Genomic DNA, 25,791 nt, shown 5'->3' with positions numbered 1-25,791 from the left:
ATTTAATATTTAGGTTTAGATTTAACATTTAGATTTAGCTGTAACATTTAGCACTCACATTTAGGTTTAAGTTTATATTTAACAAATAGATGTATATTTCAAATATATATTTATATTTAGGATTTGGGTTTAGTGTTAACATAAAGATTTATATTTAACATAGGCTCCAGCACCCCCCGCAACCCGAAAGGGACAAGCGGTAGAAAAATGGATGGATGGATAGATTTATATTCAAGATTTAGGTTTAAATTTAACATTTAGATATTTAATATAATTTAAAGTTAAATGTGATGAAAATTTGCTAAATCTGAGAAAAGTGAGTTATATCTGAGAAATATATCTACTAGAAAAATGTGACTGAACTTTGACATTTGGCACCCCATATCCCCACTTTTTGGCCAAACAGCGACATTTTCGTTAATTGAATTCATCCCTGAGCTCAAAAGCGCATGTCAGCTGTCTTATAATGGGTTATACTTGTATAGCGCTTTTCTACCTTCAAGGTACTCAAAGCGCTTTGACACTATTTCCACATTCACCCATTCACACACTGATGGCGGGAGCTGCCATGCAAGGCGCTAACCAGCAGCCATCAGGAGCAAGGGGTGAAGTGTCTTGCCCAAGGACACAACGGACGTGACTAGGATGGTAGAAGGTGGGGATTGAACCCCAGTAACCAGCAACCCTCTGATTGCTGGCACGGCCACTCTACCAACTTCGCCATGCCGCCCCTCAAAACTTATATTTGTTTCTTTTGCATACAAAGCAGGAACAACAACATGTATATATATTAACTCTTTATTATTTAAACGCCACATTTGTTCTCCCCCTGCATAGTTCAGACTACTTCCTGTCCTGTTTACCAGCGCTAAGCCTTCTTGGTAATGTAGTACATATTTAAAAATGTCCTAGTTTACATGTGTAGAGGTTGCCCTCTAGTGGGTTCCTCGGACCACCACACACTGCCACGAGAGCCCGAATCAAGGGTACAACACTGTTTTATTTCCATAAAATAGTGCAAGGCTTTTGCTTTTCAGCGAAATGTATTTTTCTGAATCTCTCTCTCTCTCTCTGGCTCCCACTCCAACTCCAACCACGTGTCTCGTCCGGCTGCTGCTAATAAAGGCGACAGGTGATTAGATAACTAGGCCCACCTGGGCCATCTACTCACCTGTCGCTGTCTTCGAGGCCGGTCCTTGCACACCCAGTTCCGCGGCAGGCCCGCAGGCCACGCCCCCCTCCACAACATGTATTTAAATTTTTGTTTAAAATGAATTAATCCTGGTAAGACAATTAAGAACATATTTTAGTTTGCAATGCTGACCTAGCAAAGAGGCATCATTTACATGACAGTTCAAAATTGTTCTTAACGTTTTGGGTTAAAATGTGTTGGAACATAAATTAATGTTTAAGATTAACAAACACTTTTCAAGCGTAAAACATACACGGATAATGTCTGCAACTTGCGGACGACAGAGCAGACAGCAGACAAAGGTGGTGTTAATTTCTGTAATTATAATTGTTACATGGTATATTTTAAACAGTACAGTATTTTGACAATGAGCTCTGAGTATGTGCTTTTACTGCCATTTCTAGGGTCTATATTTAAGTCTGTGTGGTATAAAACATGTTAAACATCAGATGCAGTATATGATTTAACTTAACATTTTCAATTTCAACAATCAAAAGAAAACCGAGCAAAATCCTATCAGGATTGACTATAGTGGCCACTTTTGTTAATCCCATTGAGTTGTCGCTATAGACAATTTACACTGCATATTATATTTTTTAAATGGAAAGAATGGCTATAATGTACAGTACAGTAGCTCAGGGGTTGTCAAAGACCACAATATTTTGGATTCAACAAATAGGTTTCATAAAACACAGACAGAGACACTGAAAATGTGATAATTGTATGTGTTATGGCACCATCTTTCAGACAAGTTTGCTCATTGCAGGTGCTGCGGGTTAAACATCTACGGTATTTCCTTCTGTTTATTGCCTTGAACTGGAAGTACAAGTGCCACTCGTTGTCCATAGCGATTCTACTCGTTTTTTTTTATTCATCACTCCAAGAAACGTTTGTAAGTTTTAAGATACTGTATAACTAAAACAATTCATACTTAATAAACCATTACATGTTTGATAGTAATGTTTTCATACATATTTGTGCATGCTATCGTAATGTAGCGGTAATCAAGCGTTAGCTAATATGCTAACACGTTTACAAGTGACTGTGTTAGTGTTATTACCTTACAATGGGATTGTTTTTGTATTGTTTCATTTGCACAAATTCCTCAGTAATTTCACCAAAATGTCACAGTGGAGTTAATGAGTTTGTTTAGCTGATTGTAGAGCGAGCTTTCGCAGCTAGTGGCTAGATGACTTCTGTTTTGTTTGATCAGCCATTTTTCTGTCGTGTTACAGGCACCTTTTGCAAAAAATTAACATTGTATTACATGTATTTACAAAATATTTCTGTGTAAATAACTAAATACACAACGTACAGTATATGTCTGTGTCTTATAGTCCGGTGCAGTTAATATATAGAGAACATTTTACTTTCTTCTGAAAATTTAGTCGGTGCGGATTATACAGATAAATATGGCTCTATAGTCCGAAAAACACTTTGCATTTTTTAAGTATACATATTTGTGTGGACATGGCCTAAAATATTTTCTCCTATGAGCACATACAGTATAGCAGTCCAACAGTTTGTACAACTGGACACCTTGGTGTCTGTCATCTATCGTTGTTGCCACCAACTGGTGGACTTGAGGTGTAATGACACTTTTCATATGCATTTTCCAGTGTGCTTTGGCTCAAACAGTGCTTAAAGGCCTACTGAAATGCGATTTTCTTATTTAAACGGGGATAGCAGGTCCATTCTATGTGTCATACTTGATCATTTCGCGATATTGCCATATTTTTGCTGAAAGGATTTAGTAGAGAACATCAACGATAAAGTTTGCAACTTTTGGTCGCTGATAAAAAAGCCTTGCCTGTACCGGAAGTAGCAGACGAGTAGCGTAACGTCACAGGTTGTGGAGCTCCTCACATCTTCGGACCGAGAAAGCGACAATTTCCCCATTAATTTGAGCGAGGATGAAAGATTCGTGGATGAGGAAAGTGAGAGTGAAGGACTAGAGGGCAGTGAGAGCGATTCAGATAGGGAAGATGCTGTGAGAGGCGGGTGGGACCTGATATTCAGCTGGGAATGACTAAAACAGTAAATAAACACAAGACATATATATACTCTATTAGCCACAACACAACCAGGCTTATATTTAATATGCCACAAATTAATACCGCATAACAAACACCTCCCCCCTCCCGTCCATATAACCCGCCAATACAACTCAAACACCTGCACAACACACTCAATCCCTCAGCCCAAAGTACCGTTCACCTCCCCAAAGTTCATACAGCACATATTCCCCAAAGTTACGTACAGTACATGACATGCACGTAGCGGCACGCACGTATGAGCAAGCGATCAAATGTTTGGAAGCCGCAGCTGCATGCGTACTCACGGTACTGTGTCTGCGTATCCAACTCAAAGTCCTTCTGGTAAGAGTCTCTGTTGTCCCAGTTCTCCACAGGCCAATGGTAAAGCTTGACTGTCATCTTCCGGGAATGTAAACAATGAAACACCGGCTGTGTTATCCGGCACACCAGTCAAGGGGTGCATTCTACGGCGGGGGTGCGTTATCCAGCACAACACCTGCCGCAATACACCGCTTCCCACCTACAGCTTTCTTCTTTGCTGTCTCCATTGTTCATTGAACAAATTGCAAAAGATTCACCAACACAGATGTCCAGAATACTGTGGAATTTTGCAATGAAAACAGACAACTTAATAGCTGGCCACCATGCTGTCCCAAAATGTCCTCTACAATCCGTGACGCCACGCGCAGACGTCATCATACCGAGACGTTTTCAGCAGGATATTTCGCACGAAATTTAAAATTGCACTTTAGTAAGCTAACCCGGCCGTATTGGCATGTGTTGCAATGTTAAGATTTCATCATTGATATATAAACTATCAGACTGCGTGGTCGGTAGTAGTGGGTTTCAGTAGGCCTTTAAGTGCATTTGAATTAAAAGTGATTATAGATTCCTAATTAAGCCTTTAGCTTGACGCTCCTCTACTTTCTCCCGCTCCGCTTGCTGCGGCGACAATAAACAAAACTCCAGACGCTCCTCTTCGTTTTGTATCGTTTACTTAATAATTCAAAAACGTAAAACAATAACGATGTGGGAACAAATGAATGGCAAAATAAAGAGAGTTTGTTACAGTAGGTGTTAGAAAAAGCAAGACTAAGAAAAAGTAAGAGTGAGGTCAAAAAACTGTGTGGCTCAATTCCCCCGCACCTGACTGCCATTACCCATAATGCCCTGTGTCCAAAAACCAACCTACCACACAGATCCTTCCGCCATATATGCAATTTACACAGTTACGTCATCAAACTGTTTAGACAAATGTAATAATTATTCTAAGCATGCAAATATATACATTTTCGTATTATGCAAATAAATAGTCCCATTTTGGCTGAATAAACATAAAGCACCTTCCATAAAAATGTAAATTAACTTAAACAGCATTTAGGCTCCTACATTACCGGCCCCTAATTGTTATCAATGTCCTTGAAACAATTACTTAAACATGTTAACTCAAATTCAAGGTGCCTAAATAACCTTAATACTTCTCAAAGAAGACATAGCTTTGTAATAGGGCGACGAAGCTCGTTAGTCTTAGTTTTCACTTGAACTTGACGAACAAGTCCGTCCCCACCAGGAAAAGTCTCTAGAATTCTTCCAAGTGGCCAGGAATTTCTGGGTGAAGTATCGTCCACGATCAGCACCACGTCTCCAACACGAAAGTTTCTTCTAGGTGAAGACCATCGCTGACGTTCTTGAAGTTTCGCTAGGTATTCCTTACACCAGCGTTTCCAGAAGATATCCGCAAGGAATTGTACTTGTCTCCATCTGCGACTGGCATATTGGTCGCACGGATGAAACACTCCTGGAGGTAGCTCAGGTTTAACCTTCAGCAATAACAGATGGTTGGGTGTGAGAGCCTCCAAGTCGTTGAGGTCTGAGGATGTCTTTGTAATGGGTCTGCCGTTTATGACTGCTTCGGCTTCACAAAACAAGGTATAAAGACCCTCTTCATCCAAAACTTGTTCCTTTACGGTAACACTCAGTATTTTTCTCACTGAACGGATTAGCCGCTCCCAGCTTCCTCCATGGTGAGATCCTGCTGGTGGATTGAAATGCCACTGGATACCTCTTTGTAGCAAGTGTTCGTAAATCTTCTTGGTGTTCCATTCTTTGATTGATTTCCTCATTTCGCTGTCAGCTGACCGAAAGTTGGTTCCGTTGTCGGAATAAATCTCTTTGACTTGTCCTCTTCTGGCTAGAAATCTTCTGATTGCATTAAGACATGCATTGGTGTCGAGTGAGGATGCGACTTCCAGATGTACGGCTCTTAAAGCAAGACACGTGAAGATGACGCCATACCTCTTTACATGTCCTCTTCCCCTCTTCACTTGGAACGGACCAAAGTAGTCCACACCGACTCTTGTGAAAGGTGGATCGTCAGGTAGGACCCTGCATGTTGGTAGATCTGCCATGAGTTGCTTTCCAGCGGCTCCATGGAGTCTTTTACAGATGACACACCTGGACAAAAACCTTCTGATGGCTCCAATGGCTCCGGGTATCCAAAATTTCTGACGTAGATTGGCCATCATGTGATTCCTTCCGGCGTGAGCTGTTAGGTCATGAATATGTCTCAACACAAGCCTTGTGATGTGTGAATCCTTAGGCAATATGGCTTGCTGCTTGGAGTAGTTAGGCATTGCTATACGGCTCAACCTTCCACCAACTCTCATAACTCCATCTTGAAGAATTGGATTTAACTTGAAAAGTGAACTACTTTTCTTTACTCTTTGATTTTTCTCCAGCATCGCCCAATCTTCTTTGAAACTTTGTCTTTGACAGAACTTCACAATTTCTGTTTCTGCTCTAGCCATGTCATCACAAGTCAGACACTTTCCTTCGACATCTTTCTTGAATTCAAGCATCTTACTTTCTTCTCCTGATGTTCTTAGTTCGTTTCTTTTTTCCTTCAGCTCTTTCAGCAGATCTTTGAGTTTTAGAAACCAGGCAACAGCACGCTTCAATGCTGTCCAAGAGGAATAATGGTTCATCCACTGATCCACAAAATCTTTGGCTTCTTGTGTCTGAATGACGTATACATGAGTCACTCTTTTGACCTCTAGGTCGTCCATATCCAGCATTCCAGGATCTGGATTTTTAGGCCACTGGTCTTGTGAGCTGAGCAAGAAACTTGGTCCTGAGAGCCAGCTCTCATTTTTCAAAAATGCTTCCACGGTCTGTCCTCTTGAGACATGATCAGCGGGATTCAGAGTGGTGTTAACATATCTCCACTGAGATGTCTGAGAGTGCTCCAGGATTGCCGCGACCCTGTTTGCAACAAACGTCTTGAATCGGGTACACTCACTGTTTAAGTACTTGAGCACCGCCGTGCTATCTGTCCAAAAGATAGACTCCTGGATCTCCAGTTCAAGCTCTTTTCTCAGAAGCTTATCCATCTTTATAGCAACTGTGGCTGCAGTCAATTCCATTTGAGGAATAGTCGGATACTTTAGGGGCGCCACCCTCGTCTTTGCCATGATCAAGGTGGATTGAGCTTCACCTGTTGAAAAGTGCATCAGCAAGTAGCTTGTGGTTCCGTAGGCATCTTCACTTGCATCAGCAAAGTGATGAAGCTGCGCAAAGGCTGGCACACCAAACTGCTTTAACTTGATGCATCTGTCAACTCCAAAATGTTCAAGCTGTGACAGACTTGAGATCCACTTTTTCCATCTCTCAATCACTATGTCTGGCAGGTCTTGATCCCAACTATATTTCTGCCGACATAGATCTTGCAGAATTCTTTTAGCAGGCAATATTACTGGAGCTAGAAAGCCGAAAGGATCAAAAATTGAACTTACTATGGAAAGCAATCCTCTCCTAGTGTATGGTCTATCTTTGAGGTTGATCTTGAACTTGAATTGGTCTGATTCGGCACACCACTGGATGCCTAATGTTCTCTCCATTGGCAGGTAATCCTCATCCAAGTCCAGATCTTGAAAACCCTGTGCTTTTTCCTTTTCTGGGATCGAGTTAAGCAACTTCCTGTTGTTGCTTGACCATTTTGTCAGCCGAAATCCTCCTTTTGCCAACATTTTTCTCAACTCGGCACACAGGGTAATGGCTGTATCTTCATCAGCAACTGACTTAAGACAGTCATCCACATAAAAATTATTGTTGACAGACCTTGCTGTTTCCTGTCCAAACTCGTCCGCAAAGTCTGTTGCACATTTTTGAAGTGCACGTTGCTCTGCAATTGCCTTGTTATTTGGCATAGCCAAAGGCTTCTTCTTCACTGGAAGGCAAATATTGTAGTGGCCATCTTTAATTACTGCAGTTTGAGACACCATATTGATAAACTGATGGTCGTCCTTGGACATCTCAATGTTTTCTTTTTGTCCAGCATCAGGAAAGTCGTGCTTGAACTGCAGCTGCCAAAGCTCCTCAAGCTTCACCACTGAAATTCTGTTTGCAGTAATTCCTGTCAATTTGTCCATTGTAGTTTTGTCACTTCTACCTCCGAGTGGTCCATTTACTGTCCAGCCTAGCATCGTTCTCACAGCGTATGGTCCATTATCCACACTTTTAACCACTTGCAGTCGCTCCATCGCTTTGGGAACGTTTACTCCAATGAGTAATCCAATCTTGGCTTGAATATTAGGTATTCTCACCTCCTTTAGGTGTGGCCACCTATCAATATCCTCTTGTCGGGGAATATTGTCCTTAGAGACAGGAATGTCTTTCTGTGTATAGACTTCCTTTAGTTCCACAAACTCTTTTCCGTCCAAGCTGCTGATTTCCAAGCCAGTCACGATGCTTGTGTTCACGACTGTGTCGTTTCCCATTGTTCGCAACGAGATGCTTACATTGCGTCCACTCACATTCAGTTGGTTTAGCAGTGACTCTGTGGCAAAAGTAGCTGAACTACCTGGGTCCAGGAAGGCATACGTGATCACTGTCTTGGTTCCTTTTTGTGCCTTGATGTAAACGGGAAGGATCGAAAGAACACAATCTTCTCTACCGGCCCCAGTGAAACCACAGGTTTCAGTTGTTTGTACAAGGGCACTTGATATTGTTTGCTGTTCAAAATTGTCCTTTGTGATTTCTTCTCTGGAGTCTTTATGACCAATGTGTAATAATGTGGGATGCTGTCTAGAGCATTCTTGACATTGAAGTTTTTGTTTGCAGATACTACTCATATGTCCATGCTTTAAACATGCAAAACATACACATTTGCTTCTCAAGAAGTCAATCTTGTCTTTGTGTAGCTTGCTCTTGAATTTCTTGCAAACTGTAAGGCTGTGTTGCTCTCCGTTACAATAAACACAAGGTTTTCCAATAAAGTCCACCGAAATTGTGCGTGTTTTTGTTATGATGTGGTTATCATTTTCTGTCTTGGGGGGCACAACGACTGTTGTAAACACCTTTTTTGGTTTGAGGGTTTCTACATATTGTGGTTTTATTTTCTGTCTCACAGAATCTTTCGTGTTCATGGTGGTTTATTTTATGTTTCCATAAAGCGGATTCAAAAGATACTTGACTTGCCGGTTTACAAAGTCCACAAAATCCTTAAACTGAACTCTTGTCTTTGTTCTTTCTTGCAAGTCGCATGCAAACTTCCTCCAAGGTTCCCTGAGTTTATATGGAAGTTTGTTTGTCAGTGCCTTTATATTAGCTGTGTTGTCCAAGTCCTCCATGTAGTTAATGTCTGTCATTGTGTTAGAGCAGCCTGTGAGGAATAATGCGAAGGACTGAAGGGCAACACCGTCTTCTGGCTTGATTGTTGGCCACTCCATGGCTTCTGTTATGTAGGCTTCTGCTATCTTAAAGTCATCACCAAAAAACTCCTTTAACATTTGTTTTGCTTTAGTGTAGCCTGTTGATGATTCCATATGGATGCAGCTCTTAACCAACTCATGTGGTTGTCCACTTGTATACTGTAGCAAAAATTGAAGACGATCCCGATTGTCATTAGTGCGACTTTCAATTCCATGTTCTATGGCCCCAATAAAGGATTTGTATTCCAGGGGGTCACCCTTGAATGTTGGAATGGAAAGATCTGGAAGTAGAGATGCCTTGTGACTCTTCACGAGATACTCTGTGACGTTGGCTTGCTGAGAAATTGCTTGGCAAAGCCCATCAAGTGTTAATGCCTGATCTTTAATTTCAGTCTTTGGTGCAAATGTAGTCATTTGAATAGCTGTGGGGGGAGCATCATATTTAATGCTGTGTGTTGGTAAGGTGGGTGGTGGTACTTGTGTGTTAGGACTAGTAAGTCTTCTACCATCCTTCTCGTCAGCTGTATTGATACCGTCTTCTTCTTGTGTGTTTTCGTAGTTTTGTAAGACCTCCATTTTAGCATCACATTCAGCAAGTGCAGTTTGGATTGCATGCATTTCCTTTCGAGCTTTTATTGCAGCTTCTTCCTGTTCTATGGCCAGTTTTTCTTGTAAAGCTGCCGCCTTTGCTTTCAATGATGCACGCTCCATTTCCGCCTTTAATCTGACAGAAGAATATGAAGAACGTGAACTTCCGCTTCGTGATTCAGTTTTACTTTGACTTCTAGCGGTCCGCTTTGTTGATGTAGAGCGATTATCTGCAGGTGACACTTGTCTATTGCATTCTTCCGCTTGCTCAACACGCTTAAAAACATCTTTCATCCACTCCTCACATTTCCAGAAAAAGTCCTCCATCATTTTATGATTTGGATTAAACCAGTTGTTTTGATCTTCCACAAACTCCTCCTCAGACATGAATTTCTGAACATCAGAATTAAGATCAGAAAATTCTTGCTGCAATCCACTAAAGTCCACACAAAGCTGATTTTTTACAGCGTCCACATTAGCATCCTCCTCCATTAAGTGCTCAATCTGCGTCATCAAACAAGTCAATTGAGCCAGTGCGCTCCTGCGTGCCTGCATCTTTCTCGCCTTGTGCTCTTCTACAGCCTTCTCGGTCATTTTTACTGTCCTTTTTCCACTGTCTTGTGCATCCATAACAAGCCAATATTTCCACAACGAGTCAATAAAAAATGCAGATGTGCAGCAGCGTCGCACCCAGACGAGCTTCTCTCTCTCTCTCTTTCAAGCAGCGTGCACTCACGTACCTGCTCGCGTCCTCTTGCAGGCTTGTTCCTCTGTTCTTTTCCAGTCAGGTGGTTCCACGTTCCTCTTAATCCACAAAGAGCAAGTTTTTGGACTAAAATATAGATTCCTAATTAAGCCTTTAGCTTGACGCTCCTCTACTTTCTCCCGCTCCGCTTGCTGCGGCGACATTAAACAAAACTCCAGACGCTCCTCTTCGTTTTGTATCGTTTACTTAATAATTCAAAAACGTAAAACAATAACGATGTGGGAACAAATGAATGGCAAAATAAAGAGTTTGTTACAGTAGGTGTTAGAAAAAGCAAGACTAAGAAAAAGTAAGAGTGAGGTCAAAAAACTGTGTGGCTCAATTCCCCCGCACCTGACTGCCATTACCCATAATGCCCTGTGTCCAAAAACCAACCTACCACACAGATCCTTCCGCCATATATGCAATTTACACAGTTACGTCATCAAACTGTTTAGACAAATGTAATAATTATTCTAAGCATGCAAATATATACATTTTCGTATTATGCAAATAAATAGTCCCATTTTGGCTGAATAAACATAAAGCACCTTCCATAAAAATGTAAATTAACTTAAACAGCATTTAGGCTCCTACATTACCGGCCCCTAATTGTTATCAATGTCCTTGAAACAATTACTTAAACATGTTAACTCAAATTCAAGGTGCCTAAATAACCTTAATACTTCTCAAAGAAGACATAGCTTTGTAATAGGGCGACGAAGCTCGTTAGTCTTAGTTTTCACTTGAACTTGACGAACAAGTCCGTCCCCACCAGGAAAAGTCTCTAGAATTCTTCCAAGTGGCCAGGAATTTCTGGGTGAAGTATCGTCCACGATCAGCACCACGTCTCCAACACGAAAGTTTCTTCTAGGTGAAGACCATCGCTGACGTTCTTGAAGTTTCGCTAGGTATTCCTTACACCAGCGTTTCCAGAAGATATCCGCAAGGAATTGTACTTGTCTCCATCTGCGACTGGCATATTGGTCGTACGGATGATGTAAATTAACTTAAACAGCATTTAGGCTCCTACAGTGATGGATACTGCTGCCACCTGGCTGCCATTGATCAGGTTTTGTTTTGTATTCTGTGGTTGCAATCTCGTAAATAGACCGTATATGTAATGTCATTAGGGCTGGGCCGATAAAACAATATTGATATACATCGCGATAGACACATACCGTATTTTTCGGACTATAAGTCGCAGTTTTTTTCATAGTTTGGCCGGGGGTGCGACTTATACTCAGGAGCGACTTATGTGTGAAATTATTAACACATTACCGTAAAATATCAAATAATATTATTTAGTTCATTCACGTAAGAGACTAGACGTATAAGACTTCATCTGATTTAGCGATTAGGAGTGACAGATTGTTTGGTAAACGTATAGCATGTTCTATATGTTATAGTTAACCATGAATTTATTTAAGTGGACCCCGACTTAAAACAAGTTGAAAAACTTATTCGGGTGTTACCATTTAGTGGTCAATTGTACGGAATATGTACTGTACTGTGCAATCTACTAATAAAAGTCTCCATCAATCAATCAATCAATAGTTATTTGAATGACTCTTACCATAATATGTTACGTTAACATACCAGGCATGTTCTCAGTTGGTTATTTATGCATCATATAACGTACACTTATTCAGCCTGTTGTTCACTATTCTTTATTTATTTTATATTGCCTTTCAAATGTCTATTCTTGGTGTTGGGTTTTATCAAATAATTTCCCCCAAAAATGCGACTTATACTCCAGTGCGACTTATATATGTTTTTTTCCTTCTTTATTATGCATTTTTGGCCGGTGCGACTAATACTCCGAAAAATACGGTAATCGATATCAATATAAAAAGCGTTTGATAAAACATTTGATACATATTCATATTGTTTGGTCGAAAGAAACCAGAAATGTTGAAGCAAGATTCGTTGCATGAAGTCACTCGTGTTCTGGAAACCCAGCTAAACAGAAAAATAGGAAGTGTCACTGAGTAATGGGTGTGACATGCTAACAGCCAATCAGGTATCAGTATCTACCAAGTTTGGTTGTAGCGCCTTTCTATCTGGCTGTGGATTAACTGCATGGAGAGGGTAGAGAAACTGTGATATCTAGATACTACTGAATAACAGAAACTTGTCTTTAGTTTTGTTGATTTTAATGCAGATGGTGCGGCAACCTCTTGACACATCCAAAGTGTTGGTTTAATGACGAGCTCCCCAAACTACTCTGTGTAGTGTTCAATAGCTTATACACTACTGCCATCTAGTGTCTTGAAACTGCAACTATCTTCAAATTTACTACAATTATTTTACTACCTGGCTACCAGACACATTTTCCACTGATAAGCAGCACCCTTAGTAAATTGGAAATTGTATTACTGTATATATTGGCAGTCTTAACCTCTTAAGGCCCAAGCTGTTTGTTTACATGTTTTTTGTATTTCTCTTTGCTATTTGGGCTTATTCAACCCTAATTAGAATAAAAACTAAAAATCATCTTTTAATATGATGTACTTAGTCCATAAGTGTACAAACGTGTACTTCATGTGTAGTGACATGCAAATTTTTATTTTTACACTTTTTTTTCCAAAATCCATTGTATGTTATACTCTTCTGACACCACCAGATAGCAGTATAAGTGTCCATATGTCGGCATAGGACCCCAATTCAGTAGTGTACACAATTTTGGAAATAAGAGCTAAAAGGTGCTGTCCACGCATGTGGCCACTAAGGCCTTTAGAGGTTAATAAATAAGTCATAAAATCAATAATTATTTATATCAATCAATATAAAAACTTATATTGTGATGGTTTTCAGCCCTATCGCCCAGCCTTAAATGTAATGTAATATAATTATGTATAATCCTGTTTATCTTTCCAGGTTACCAATGAACCTCCCAAAGGCCTACGAGCCAACATCAGACGAGCCTTCACCGAGATCTCCGTCAACTTCTTTGAAGAACATTTACTAGGGCTGCACTGGAAGAAAATGATTTTTGGAATCTGCTTTTTTCATGCAATCATTCAGGTTCAAAAGTTTAGCTTTGCTGCCTTACACAGACACTAAGATGTAGTACTTGACTTTCTGTTGTATGTGATATTTGGTCCCAATGTCCATATGCACTTTAGGAGCGTAAGAAGTTTGGTCCTTTGGGCTGGAACATCCGCTATGAGTTCAGTGACAGCGACAGAGAGTGTGCTCTGCTCAACCTCAACCTTTACTGCAAAGATGGCACTATCCCCTGGGATGCTCTCGTTTACATCACGAGTAGGAAAACATTATTACACCACTGCTATATGTCCATCCATGTTGTTAAATACTATTTGAAATCATTATAACAGGCCTTCAATATCATAGTGTCCCTCTGATCTACAAGTGACTATGAAATCTATGAAGACACATTATCTGATGTTTTGATAATAATAATGTGTAAGATGTCATGATATCCCAAATGTATCCCCAGATGAGATCACATATGGAGGCAGAGTGACAGATGTCTGGGACCAACGCTGCCTCAGGACAATCCTTAAGGGCTTCTTTGCGCCAAACACCCTAGAGCCCGGTTATACCTTCTCATCATCTGGTACCTTTCACTTTCTGTTTGGCTCTTTATCCGCTTGACCGTTTCCTAAAACAACCAGATGTCTCAATTAGACTTGCTCGATAGAAACGATTACTGTGGACAACAAATGGAACGCAGGTTTGCTATATTCTGGCTTTTTTACACCTGTATTGTTGCAAATTTTCATGAATATACACTGTATATACAGTTTAAAAACGATATACACTTTTATGGATTTAAATTTTTGCCCTATGCAAGTCGGTGAAACATTCTCGTCACGTAAAATTGAGTGCGACAATCTACAAGAAACGCATCATCAATGCCATGTAGCGTCCTTAATGAGGGCTTGCTAGTGCGGCTTAAGTCTGTCACAATTAGAGCCACTTTTATGGGTTATACTTGTATAGTGCTTTCTACCTTTTTTAAGGAACTCGAAGCGCTTTGACACCATTTCCACATTCACACACTGATGGCGGGAGCTGCCATGCAAGGCGCTAACCAATACCCATCAGGACCAAGGGTGAAGTGTCTTGCTCAAGGACACAACGGACGTGACTAGGATGATAGAAGGTGGGAATTGAACCAGGAACCACCAGGTTGCTGGCACAACCACTCTCCCAACCGCACCACGCTGTCCCCCAGTACTTCTAAGTTGATAATCCTCTTCTTCACAGCTGCAAATACAGTAGAATTTTTTGAAGTACAGTGAAACCTTGATATACCAACTTATTAAGTGGTTCTTTAACATGGTCCGCCAATCAAAAGGTTGTATACTGAATCAGAGTTCCCCATAAGAATCAATGTAAACATGAATAATTGGTTCTAGCCTCGACAAAAGTCCCTATTTTAGTAAAAAACTGCACACTTTACCCTCCTGCTCCCAGTGCCACCCACATTGGTTTAAATGTAACTTAGATATTGGGTTTCACTATGTAAAGCGCTTTGAGTCATTAGAGAAAAGCGCTATATAAATATAATTCACTTCACTTCACTTCACACTATACGACCATTTGGTTGGCGGACATATATATATATATATATATATATATATATATATATACAGTATATATATATACAGTATATACATATGTATATATATATATATATGTACATACATATATATATATATATATATATATATATATATATATATATATATATATATATATATATATATATATGTACTTATGGATATGCACATTATAGTCTTCAAAATATGCAGTTTTGACTAAAATAGAGACTTTTGTCGAGGCTAGAACCAATTATTCATGTTTACATTAATTCTTATGGGGAACTCTGATTCACTATACGACCTTTTGGTTGACGGACCATGTTAAAAAAACACTTAAGTTGGTATATCAAGGTTCCACTGTACTTCAAAAAGTATTTGCAGCTGTGAAGAAGAGGATTATCAACTTAGAAGTGGCTCAAATTGTGACAGACTTAAGACGCACTAGCGAGCCCTCAATAAGGACGCTACATGGCTTTGATGATGCGTTTCTTGTAGATTTTCGCACTCAATTTTACGTGATGAGTCTAGAATGTTTCATCGACTTGCACAGGGCAAAAATTGAAATCCATAAAAATGTATATCGTTTTTAAACTGTATATACAGTGCATATTCATGAAAATTTGCAACAATACAGGTGTAAAAAGCCAGAATATAGCAAACCTGCTCGTTCCATTTGTATATATATATATATATATATATATATATATATATTTATATATATATATATACACATATATATATATATATATACATATGTCTATATATACAGTCATACAGTCGCGATCAAAAGTTTGCATACACTTGTAAAGAACATAATGTCATGGCTGTCTTGAGTTTCCAATACTTTCTACAACTCTTATTTTATTGTGATAGAGTGATTGGAGCACATACTTGTTGGGTACCAAAAATGAAGTTTGGTTCTTTTATGACTTTATTATGAGTCTACTGAAAATGTGACCAAATCTTCTGGGTCAAAAGTATACATACAGCAATGTTAATATTTGGTTACATGTCGCTTTTGGTAGCCATCCACAAGCTTCTGGCAAGCTTCTGGTTGACTTTTTGACCACTCCTCTTGACAAAATTGGTGCAGTTCAGTTAAATTTGTTGGTTTTCTGACATGGACTCGTTTCTTCAGCATTGTCCACACGTTTAAGTCAGGACTTTGGGAAGGCCATTCTAAAACCTTCATTCTAGCCTGATTTAGCCATTCCTTTACCACTTTTGACGTGTGTTTGGGGTCATTGTCCTGTTGGAACACCCAACTGCGCCCAAGACCCAACCTCCGGGCTGATGATTTTAGGTTATCCTGAAGAATTTGGAGGTAATCCTCCTTTTTCATTGTCCCGTTTAAAGCACCAGTTCCATTGGCAGCAAAACAGGTCCAGAGCATAATACTACCACCATCATGCTTGACGGTGAGAATGGTGTTCCTGTGATTAAAGGCATCACCTTTTCTCTGTGGTCAGATGAAACAAAAATGATTTATTCTTTAGGCTGTGAAACTATTAAGTGTTGAACAATCACATGTTAGCAGCCAAGAAAGGAGAGACCTGTAACTTGTTTTAAAATGCTTTTATTATATTTTACATACAAAATAATACATCTTGATATTTTAATTGTAATTGCAAGTATCTTTAATATACATCACAATATGAGTTTTAGCCCATATCAATGCATGCATTCATTTAATCCAATGGTTCTTTGTGTGTATAAAACGTAGGTATCTACTTTGCCCCAGAGTCAGAAACACTGGACTTGTATATTGAATACATTGAGAATCTTCCCATAATTGATGACCCCGAGGTCTTTGGCATGCATGAGAATGCTAACTTGGCCTTTCAGGTAAGGAGCAGTACTGAATATATAGGGCTAGCATTTGTTTAATGACATCAACTTGAAATAAATCACATTTTGAGAAAGCAACTATTAGAAGTGAGAGCATTTACAAATACAAATTGTACAGGAGCATATTCAATTACATATATATTTACTATTATATTTATTACATACGTATATTATGGGGCAGCACGGTGGAAGAGGGGTTAGTGCATCTGCCTCACAATACGAAGGTCCTGAGTAGTCCTGAGTTCAATCCCGGGCTCGGGATCTTTCTGTGTGGAGTTTGCATGTTCTCCCTGCTGCGTGGGTTCCCTCCGGGTACTCCGGCTTCCTCCCACCTCCAAAGACATGCACCTGGGGATAGGTTGATTGGCAACACTAAAATGGCCCTAGTGTGTGAATGTGAGTGTGAATGTTGTCTGTCTATCTGTGTTGGCCCTGCGATGAGGTGGCGTCTTGTCCAGGGTGTACCCCACCTTCCGCCTGATTGAAGCTGAGATAGGCTCCAGCGCCCCCCGCGACCCAGAAGGGAATAAGCGGTATTAAATGGATGGCTAGATATATTGTAGGTAAATGTAGCCCTATTCACGATCTTTACTGAACAATAGCAGAACACTGTAAAGGGACACATCCAAGCATAACCACAAGATGTTCAGAAACAAGAGATCTTATTGCCAGAAGATGGTTTTCAAGCTCTGGATTCCCCTTGGCTCTCTTGGCTCTCTTGTTAGCCATGACAATAAAGGCTGGGATGCACAAATTTAGTCGGCCTGGGTTAGGGTTAAGTCACACTACTCAGTATTGTGCACAGTAACCCTGATGTATACTTCCTGTCCCACACTTAAAATGTGTGTGATGAGGGAAATCATTACACAATTGTTTTAAAGTGAAGGCTTTACACCAAAAAAATCAAATACATGTACTGTTATAATTGCATCTACTAATACACCCCAATAAATAGTCTTCCTCAGTTTCAACTATTTGATGCACATATTTGGAGTCATTACATAGTGCAAAATGACCTCCACTACTGCACATGTGTTTGTTTGCCCACACAGCGCCAAGAAACCATGAATCTGATCAACACCATTCTGGATGTTAATCCTCGCTCTTCAGCCCAACTGGGAGGCAAAAGTAATGACGAGATTGTGTGTGAGCTTGCTGACGCTATATTTGCAAAGCTACCTGGTATGGAGACACACAGCAATATTTTCTATCATGTATAAAAGTATTTTTTGTCATCATGTTTGAAATGTATCATGCATTGTCTGACTGTGTGTGTGTGTGTGTGTGTGTGTGTGTGTGTGTGTGTGTGTGTGTGTGTGTGTGTGTGTGTGTGTGTGTGTGTGTGTGTGTGTGTGTGTGTACGTACAGAGCGTCTTGATATGGATGAGGCGCTTGAATATCTTTTTGAGCGAGACGCAAATGGTCGTGTCAACTCCTTGACAACTGTGCTGGGCCAAGAGGCCGACCGATTCACCAAACTGTCTCGACTTTTGAGGGTATGTACACCTCAAAATAATAATAAAATATTCAAATCATCACCTGCCACAACTTTGGTTTACTTCTGACTAGGGTTGTACGGTATACCGGTATTAGTATAGTACCGCGATACTAATAAATCATATTCAGTACTATACCGCCTCTGAAAAGTACCGGTCCACCACCCCCCCACGCACCCGTCGTCTTCACGTCGTGTCATTGCTGGTTTACGAGCAGACGAGCATGTTCGGCAGTGCACAATCACGGAGTTCTTACAAGCAGGCACAGTGTGTAGACAGAAAAGGGAGAATGGACGCATTTTGGCTTAAAACTAACGATAAAGGTGAAGTTATAACACTGAAACACCCTCAGGAAGAGGTGCTTTAAGACATGGCTAGCTAGCTAGCGGCTAAGTTCAGCCTCAGTCGGCAGTGTTTTAGCTTCTTCTAAATCACTAATCCTGGTCTCCATGGCGACAAAACAAGTAAGTTTCTTACAAGTATCATCCCTGCAGGATGAGGAATAGCTAAACATGCTTCACTACACACCGTAGCTCACCGGCGTCACAATGTAAACAAACGCCATTGGTGGATCTACACCTAACATCCACTGTAATGATACCAAATACAGGAGCATATCTAGTTGATACTACTATGATTATGTCGATATTTTTTGGCATCACAACATCTTCTTTTGTTTAAAAAAAAAAATCATATTATGTTTATAAACTCAAGAAATATGTCCCTGGACACATGAGAACTTTTGAATATGACCAATGTATCTTGTAACGACTTGGTATTGGATTGATACCCAAATTTGTGGTATCATCCAAAACTAATGTAAATCATCCAAACAACAGAAGGATAAGTGATTATTACATTTTAACAGAAGTGTATATATAACATGTTAAAGAGAAAGTAACCAGATTAGAGATGTCCGATAATATCGGCCTGCTGATATTATCAACCAATAAATGCGTTCAAATGTAATATCGGAAATTACCGGTATCGTTTTTTTTAGTATCGGTATCGTTTTTTTTTTGTTTTTTGTTTTTTTTATTAAATCAACATAAAAAACACAAGATACACTTACAATTAGTGCACCAACCCAAAAAACCTCCCTTCCCCATTTACACTCATTCACACAAAAGGGTTGTTTCTTTCTGTTATTAATATTCTGGTTCCTACATTATATATCAATATATATCAATACAGTCTGCAAGGGATACAGTCCGTAAGCACACATGATTGTGCGTGCTGCTGGTCCACTAATAGTACTAACCTTTAACAGTTAATTTTACTAATTTTCATTCATTACTAGTTTCTATGTAACTGTTTGTACAATGTTTTACTTTCTTTCTTATTCAAGAAATTTTTTTTAATTTATTTATCTTATTTTATTTTATTAATTTTTTTTTAAAGTACCTTATCTTCACCATACCTGGTTGTCCAAATTAGGCATAATAATGTGTTAATTCCACAACTGTATATATCGGTTGATATCGGTATCGGTAATTAAAGAGTTGGACAATATCGGATATCGGCAAAAAGCCATTATCGGACAGCTCTAAACCAGATATTAACAGTAAATGAACAAGTAGATTAGTAAGTAATTTTCTACCACTTGTCCTTAATAATTTTGACAAAATAATAGAATGATAAATGACACAATGAATCTTGAATGGAATTGTGCTGAAAATTTTAATTTCCCCTCAGGGATTAATAAAGTATTTCTGATTATGATTCTGATACAATATGTTACTGCATACGTCAGTAGACTAATTAGGAGCCTTTGTTGGCTTACTTACTAATAAAAGACAAGTTGTCTTGTATGTTCACTATTTTATTTAAGGACAAACTTGCAATAAGAAACATATATTTAATATACCCTAAGATTTTTTTGTTAAAATAAAGCCAATAATGCAATTTTTTTGTGGTCCCCTTTATTTAGAAAAGTACCGAAAAGTATTGAAATAATATTGGTATAGGTAACAAAATATTGGTATTGGGACAACACTACTTCTGACACGATACCGATATTGGAGCCTTGAATTTTGGCCGATATCAGCAGGAATCATACATACTTGTATTATTGTGTAGTGCGGTATGTTACAATGGTTTAATGAAGTGAAACTAGTCAGGGAACAATAGTAGGTATGAAAAACACAAGCATTTTTACTTTTAACCATCTGGAATGGATTTATGCCGTCATGAAATTAAAATAAAGTAGTAAAAGTTGTTTTGGTGATACCAGGTGGTCACAATAATTAAATTCATGATGCAATATGTTGAACGAGGACATGGTTAGTCTTTTCTGTTTTTTTAGTAAAATCATTTTATAAAAAATGTAAACAAGCATCAGGACACCTTGGGGTGTCACTACAGGGGGGGGGCTTAGCCCCCAGGAGGTTCCTTGACCCAAGCGCATGAAGCGTGCGAGCAAAAACGTTTTGCACTTGCAAGATCTTATTATTCCAAACTTTTTGGCACTGTATTAGAATTACACAACAAACAATGAGTACATCCAAATGGTTGAAAGTGGACGTGTAAGAAAGCTTCAGTCATCTTTAGTAAGCATCAGATGGCCCAACCACATAAGGACAATGTTGTTGTATGGAAAAGCTCGCAGACAACTTGCAAACAGGGAAACGTTGCACATATGATAACAATGTAAACGAACTTGCACAGCACTACAGAGTTGACCTGAAAACAGAGGAGGTACAGGTGGAAATAAACTTTTTTGCCTAGAAAACGGGGTCTGGATGTCCACCCAAAGGTATGTTGTCTGTGCACAACCTCTTTGATTCAGAAATGTTGCACTTGCAAGATTTTTTTGCTTTCAACTTGCTGTTACTGTATTAGCATTACACGGCAAATACTGAAGAAATCGAAACGGTTGAAAGCAATATTGTTAGTTTCCTGTTATTACTCTACTGGTAATTTAAGGCATTTAGACCACAGGTGTCAAATTCAAGGCCCATAGGCCACTTCTGGCCAGTACGGATGGGTGATATGGACTATCCCAATAACCTGCCATTCATGGTAAAAACAATAAAAGCGAAGATAAAAAAACACCCATAGAACTCCACCGTTTTGACTATGAGTCTGTCAGTGCATCCATCAGAGCCCCCAAAACACTACTCTGAAGTAACAATAAGGCTATTAAACTACATCAATTAAGTTTAAGTAACACACTTATACTGCAAAGCTGTAGTAGTGTGATTTTCTTTTTACACAGTATGGAAGTTATTTTTCTGTCAGCAATATTATAGGCATTGTTATTATGAGTGTTATATTACAAATCAATCAGATAGTGTTATGATGCGACTTCAGTGCGAACGATGACGCTTATCATAAGCGACATCATTATTCACCGAAATAGACGGATACAAATTAAATTAGTTGATTATAGCAGAAACAGGCGAAAATAATGTTTTAGGAACTAACCCCAATCAATGTTCTACCACTGATCGCCAACACACTCTTCAAGGCAGACATCGAGGCCATATGTCCCCAAAACTGCGGGAGACATCTTCTTTCATAATTATTTTCTGCGGTTCAGAAAACGCTGACTTTAAATGCACAGAATCCTTGAAATTGCCACAGATGTGCCAGTACTGAGACGACGATAACTAAAACATGTTTACTTCCGTAAACACTGCAGGACGTGCGACGTTTTGACGCCTGGATATTCATAATAAATCACACCAAATATTTAGGAAGGCTTAAGAATATTTTAGGGGGGTTTCAGCCCCCTAAAATGAGCCTATCGGCGCCAATGGGGTCACCCCTACTATTAGTATATACTGTTATTTAGTCTTAGTACTTGGCCAAAGTCCAGATTATAGTTTTGCTCTCCAGAGGTTCTCCATGAGTTAATGTTTTTTGTGTGCAGGTGTCGCTCATCACTCTGCAAAAGGCCATTGGAGGTCTGGTGGTGATGTCCGAGGAGATGGACATGATCTACACTAGCTTTGTGAACAACCAGGTTCCCTCCCACTGGTCAAACTGCTCCTACCCCTCTCTTAAAAGCCTGGCTGGCTGGGTCAAAGACCTGAACCTCAGGATCTACTTTGTCGAGGTTTGTATGGCATTAATTTAGTGTCTTAATGTTGAGGTCGCAAAGGCAGATTTAAAAGAAAGAAAAATATGTTTTGCAAGCACAGACATTATATTTTTAAAATAAATTTAAATCACGCAATTTCTTCTTTTTTTGGTCGAATATCAATGTATTTTGTGCACATTAAAAGTGTTTATTTGTTTGCTTTTATCCATATTAACACTCAATAATTAGTGCTGTCTGCAGTCAGATGGATGCGCTCTCTTGCGCCACCTCTTCCGTCCCTTAACCTCACCATTCTGCGCATTCAACTTTCATTTCTACACTCACTCAGATTTTTCTGCTCTACGCTCACACAAATTCAGACACACAGTGTTATTCTTGTATCGAAAAGGCAACCAATCAGAGAACTAGACAAATGTATGCTGATTGACTGCTTGGTCTCCAATGAGATCGCTTGTTATGTTATCCCGGAAGCATTAGTTTGCCCCTGACGGAGTCCATTGTCGTGAATTAAAAGATCGCAGACATGCTGACACACAAGGTCACTACCCCAGCAGCTGGCCGACTTGCAGCACCTCGGAATACTATGCAGCCCCAAGATACCACAATAGACGCTGGGACTAGACCCAGCAGGCCCCAACTAAGACGGGCACCCGCAAAGGATGGATGGTGGTACCCAGGAGCTCCAGACACGCAGGCCGGATGCAGTAGCCTGAGGCGTCGACCCCCGCCTGACAAGCAGGCCCATAGCGTACCCCCAGAAATATACTTATACATATACATACATACATATACATACACATACACACATATGCATATATACTTATACACACACATACATACCGGTACATACATACAGTATACACATCTATAAACACACACATACCTATACCCATACATGCACACACATATACATACATACACATACACACACATATACATACCTACATCCATCCATCCACATGCACACACACATATATATATATATATATATATATATACAACAACAAATCCATACACAGGCCGGCGGGACAGCGATCAAGTCCCGTCACCCACTGCCCACTGAGAATCAGCCGTTCCCCTCCCCCAAGCCCCACTGGTCCGGCCGCGCACTCCTGTCACCCAGGGACAACTCCCGACAAGCCCGCCCCAGAGGACGGCATGACACCGGGCGCGAAGGGCGGCGCAGCAGGGAGCAAGGGCATCCCAGGCCCACACCTGACAAGCCAACCAACACGACAACAAACGAGTATGAAGCCGGCAAGTTTGTCAGCCCCGACAACCACCACGTGCGCGCGCTGGCACCAGTCACAACATCAGCCACCCCCCTGCACCGGACCCAGCAGCCACGGGTGCCCACACCACAAACAAACGGCAGCAGAAACAGCAGCTGCAATACCCCCAGACAGCCAGCACCACTCGATCAAATCAAAGCGATCGAAAAAACTTCGACCGGCAACCAAACGCCAACAAGATCACGGACACCAGCCAGCGCCAGCCCGCCAGTCAGCCCAAACGCCAACATGCAAACAAGAGACATTAACACCTCCCCCACCAAAAGACCCCACCACCCAAACCCAAACCCGCACAAACACACCACCGCCCAAACAACCGAGACACAGCATCTAGACCAGACAAGGCGGCCGCGCCCCCACCGCATCAAGTCACCAACACAGACCCCACAGCGCAAGGTTGGGCCACACGGGCACGGACCCCACCCAACAGGAAGCGAGACCCGCGCGACGTCACACAAATAAATAATACAATGTTAAAAATAATTTTTAAAAATAAATAAAAATAGAAATATTAATAATAAATAAATAAAAAATAACAATATTATAATAAATGAATAAAAGCCTCACACCCTCAGCGAGGTCTCTGCCCGGGAATGGCAGGCCACCAGACCGCAGTCCCCGCAACCCGCGCCGGCTGAAGAGGCAATGAGGGGTGTGCCGTACTCCCGAACCCCAATCTCCCCGTGCATGTGTACAAGGCCCTCAGAGTGTCTAATGTGTAGTTAAAATTAGGAGGTCAGCTGTTGAAGCCGACCTTCAGTCCTCCAGTGCGTCAAAGTCTAGTATCAGTTTTGTTGTGGCAATTATGAAAACAGATCTTTGTTCAATTCTGGTCTAACATTTGGCGGGCTGGATTAAAAAGACCAACGGGCCGGATGTGGCCGGCAGGCCATATTTAGCCCATCTCTGCCTTGGAACATGGACTTTTACAGTATCTTCTTTTGGCTGCTTTGCGTCTAACACACCATCAGCAGATTCTCCATATTTTCATAGATAAATGTCTGCCGTTTAGATATTATTTTTCATGTTCTTGACTGGCGTTATCGACTCATTCTGCTTCCGTATGATGCAGACTAGCAGTGCTACGCTCCAACATGCTCTGTCATGTTTTTTATCTTTTTTTTTTCTTTAATATTTATTAAATATATATGCAAAACAGCAGCTGCCGAACAGTTTCAGGTTTGATGAATCACATTTTGAGTGCTGAATGATTACATTTGCATGTCCTCCTCCCAGTATTGTGTGTTCTAATAATCATCATGTAGTCTAGTCTAGTCTAATCATAATTTCATGACGTCGCTTATGTTCAATAGTTCAGTCAGCGTGTGTCACTTACATCATTTTTAATATGATGACCTCAATACATTGATACACATTAACCATGCACCAATTTACAAATACATCTATATTTGCATTTCTCTGTTGTAGTCTTGGATCACACGTGGTCATCCCAAATCGTTTTGGATCTCCGGATTCTTCTTCCCTCAGGGCTTTCTAACTGGTAAAATGTTTTAAATCAACCATTAAAGTGAATCAAAGCTGCCAGAATGTACTTCCATCCATGAATTGGAATCATAGTTTACATTGTTAATATTATATCTATAATGCTCACCAAGTATTTTGAGAATACCGATGGAGAAGAAAACACTTTCAAGTACACTCAAACATTCTCTCCTTTTTGATGCTTAACAGCAGTCCTGCAGAATCATGCCCGCCAGTACAACTTGCCCATCGACGAGCTCAACTTCCGCTTCAACATGTTGCCCCTGTACAGGGACCAGAGCACGGTGGCCGAGGCAACGCGCAATGCAGGCAGCAGTGCTGAGCTGGAGATGGATAAGGAGGTACTAGACTTTACAACCATCATGATTCATGCTGTGTACCATGCATGTGCACAGATAGATAGAAGCAAGACATCTTATTTTTGAGATTTACAGATGCTTTTGTGCTGCCTTTCCCTGGGGACCTCGCTAAGGAATCCTCATTGTCATCAAAACAATGGACCAGGTTATACATACATTCTGCCTATCTCTTTTCCTGACTAAAGCATAATTAGATACCAGTGCTTTGAACGGGGGTGCATCCAAGATGTCTTATTATGAACAGGGAGGCGATAGACTGCTGGTAATCAGAAAATCGTAAGTGATAACTTTAGGGTCATAAGTCGGTTGTTGATGCACCGTGGAAGACTACTTAGCTTGGTGACAAGTTTGTTTCACACTACAAAGCTTCACGTCGGTTTTCTGGAGCCTGTCCACTCCAGAAAA

At 40.3% G+C, this 25,791-nt stretch overlaps 1 protein-coding gene across 4 annotated transcripts in view; it reads left to right on the top strand.

Moving 5' to 3' along the window:
• Positions 1-25,791, top strand: part of dnah6 (dynein, axonemal, heavy chain 6) — a 163,908-nt gene that overhangs the window by 135,038 nt on the left and 3,079 nt on the right. For 3 of the 4 annotated variants that reach the window (XM_061983898.1, XM_061983899.1, XM_061983897.1), the window contains 9 exons: positions 13,150-13,296; positions 13,398-13,536; positions 13,733-13,852; positions 16,567-16,688; positions 17,744-17,873; positions 18,060-18,187; positions 22,062-22,247; positions 24,953-25,025; positions 25,217-25,368. In XM_061983898.1, the coding sequence (XP_061839882.1) occupies positions 13,150-13,296; positions 13,398-13,536; positions 13,733-13,852; positions 16,567-16,688; positions 17,744-17,873; positions 18,060-18,187; positions 22,062-22,247; positions 24,953-25,025; positions 25,217-25,368 (1,197 nt within the window). Of the gene's footprint in view, positions 1-13,149; positions 13,297-13,397; positions 13,537-13,732; positions 13,853-16,566; positions 16,689-17,743; positions 17,874-18,059; positions 18,188-22,061; positions 22,248-24,952; positions 25,026-25,216; positions 25,369-25,791 lie in introns of those variants that run through there. The other variant, XR_009817684.1, reaches the window with a different exon arrangement.

This window comes from Nerophis lumbriciformis, linkage group LG25 (genome assembly GCF_033978685.3).
Source record: "Nerophis lumbriciformis linkage group LG25, RoL_Nlum_v2.1, whole genome shotgun sequence".
NCBI lineage: Eukaryota > Metazoa > Chordata > Actinopteri > Syngnathiformes > Syngnathidae > Nerophis > Nerophis lumbriciformis.
Note: the sequence above shows the minus strand (reverse complement) of the source record. Positions and strands in the feature narration are given on the sequence as shown.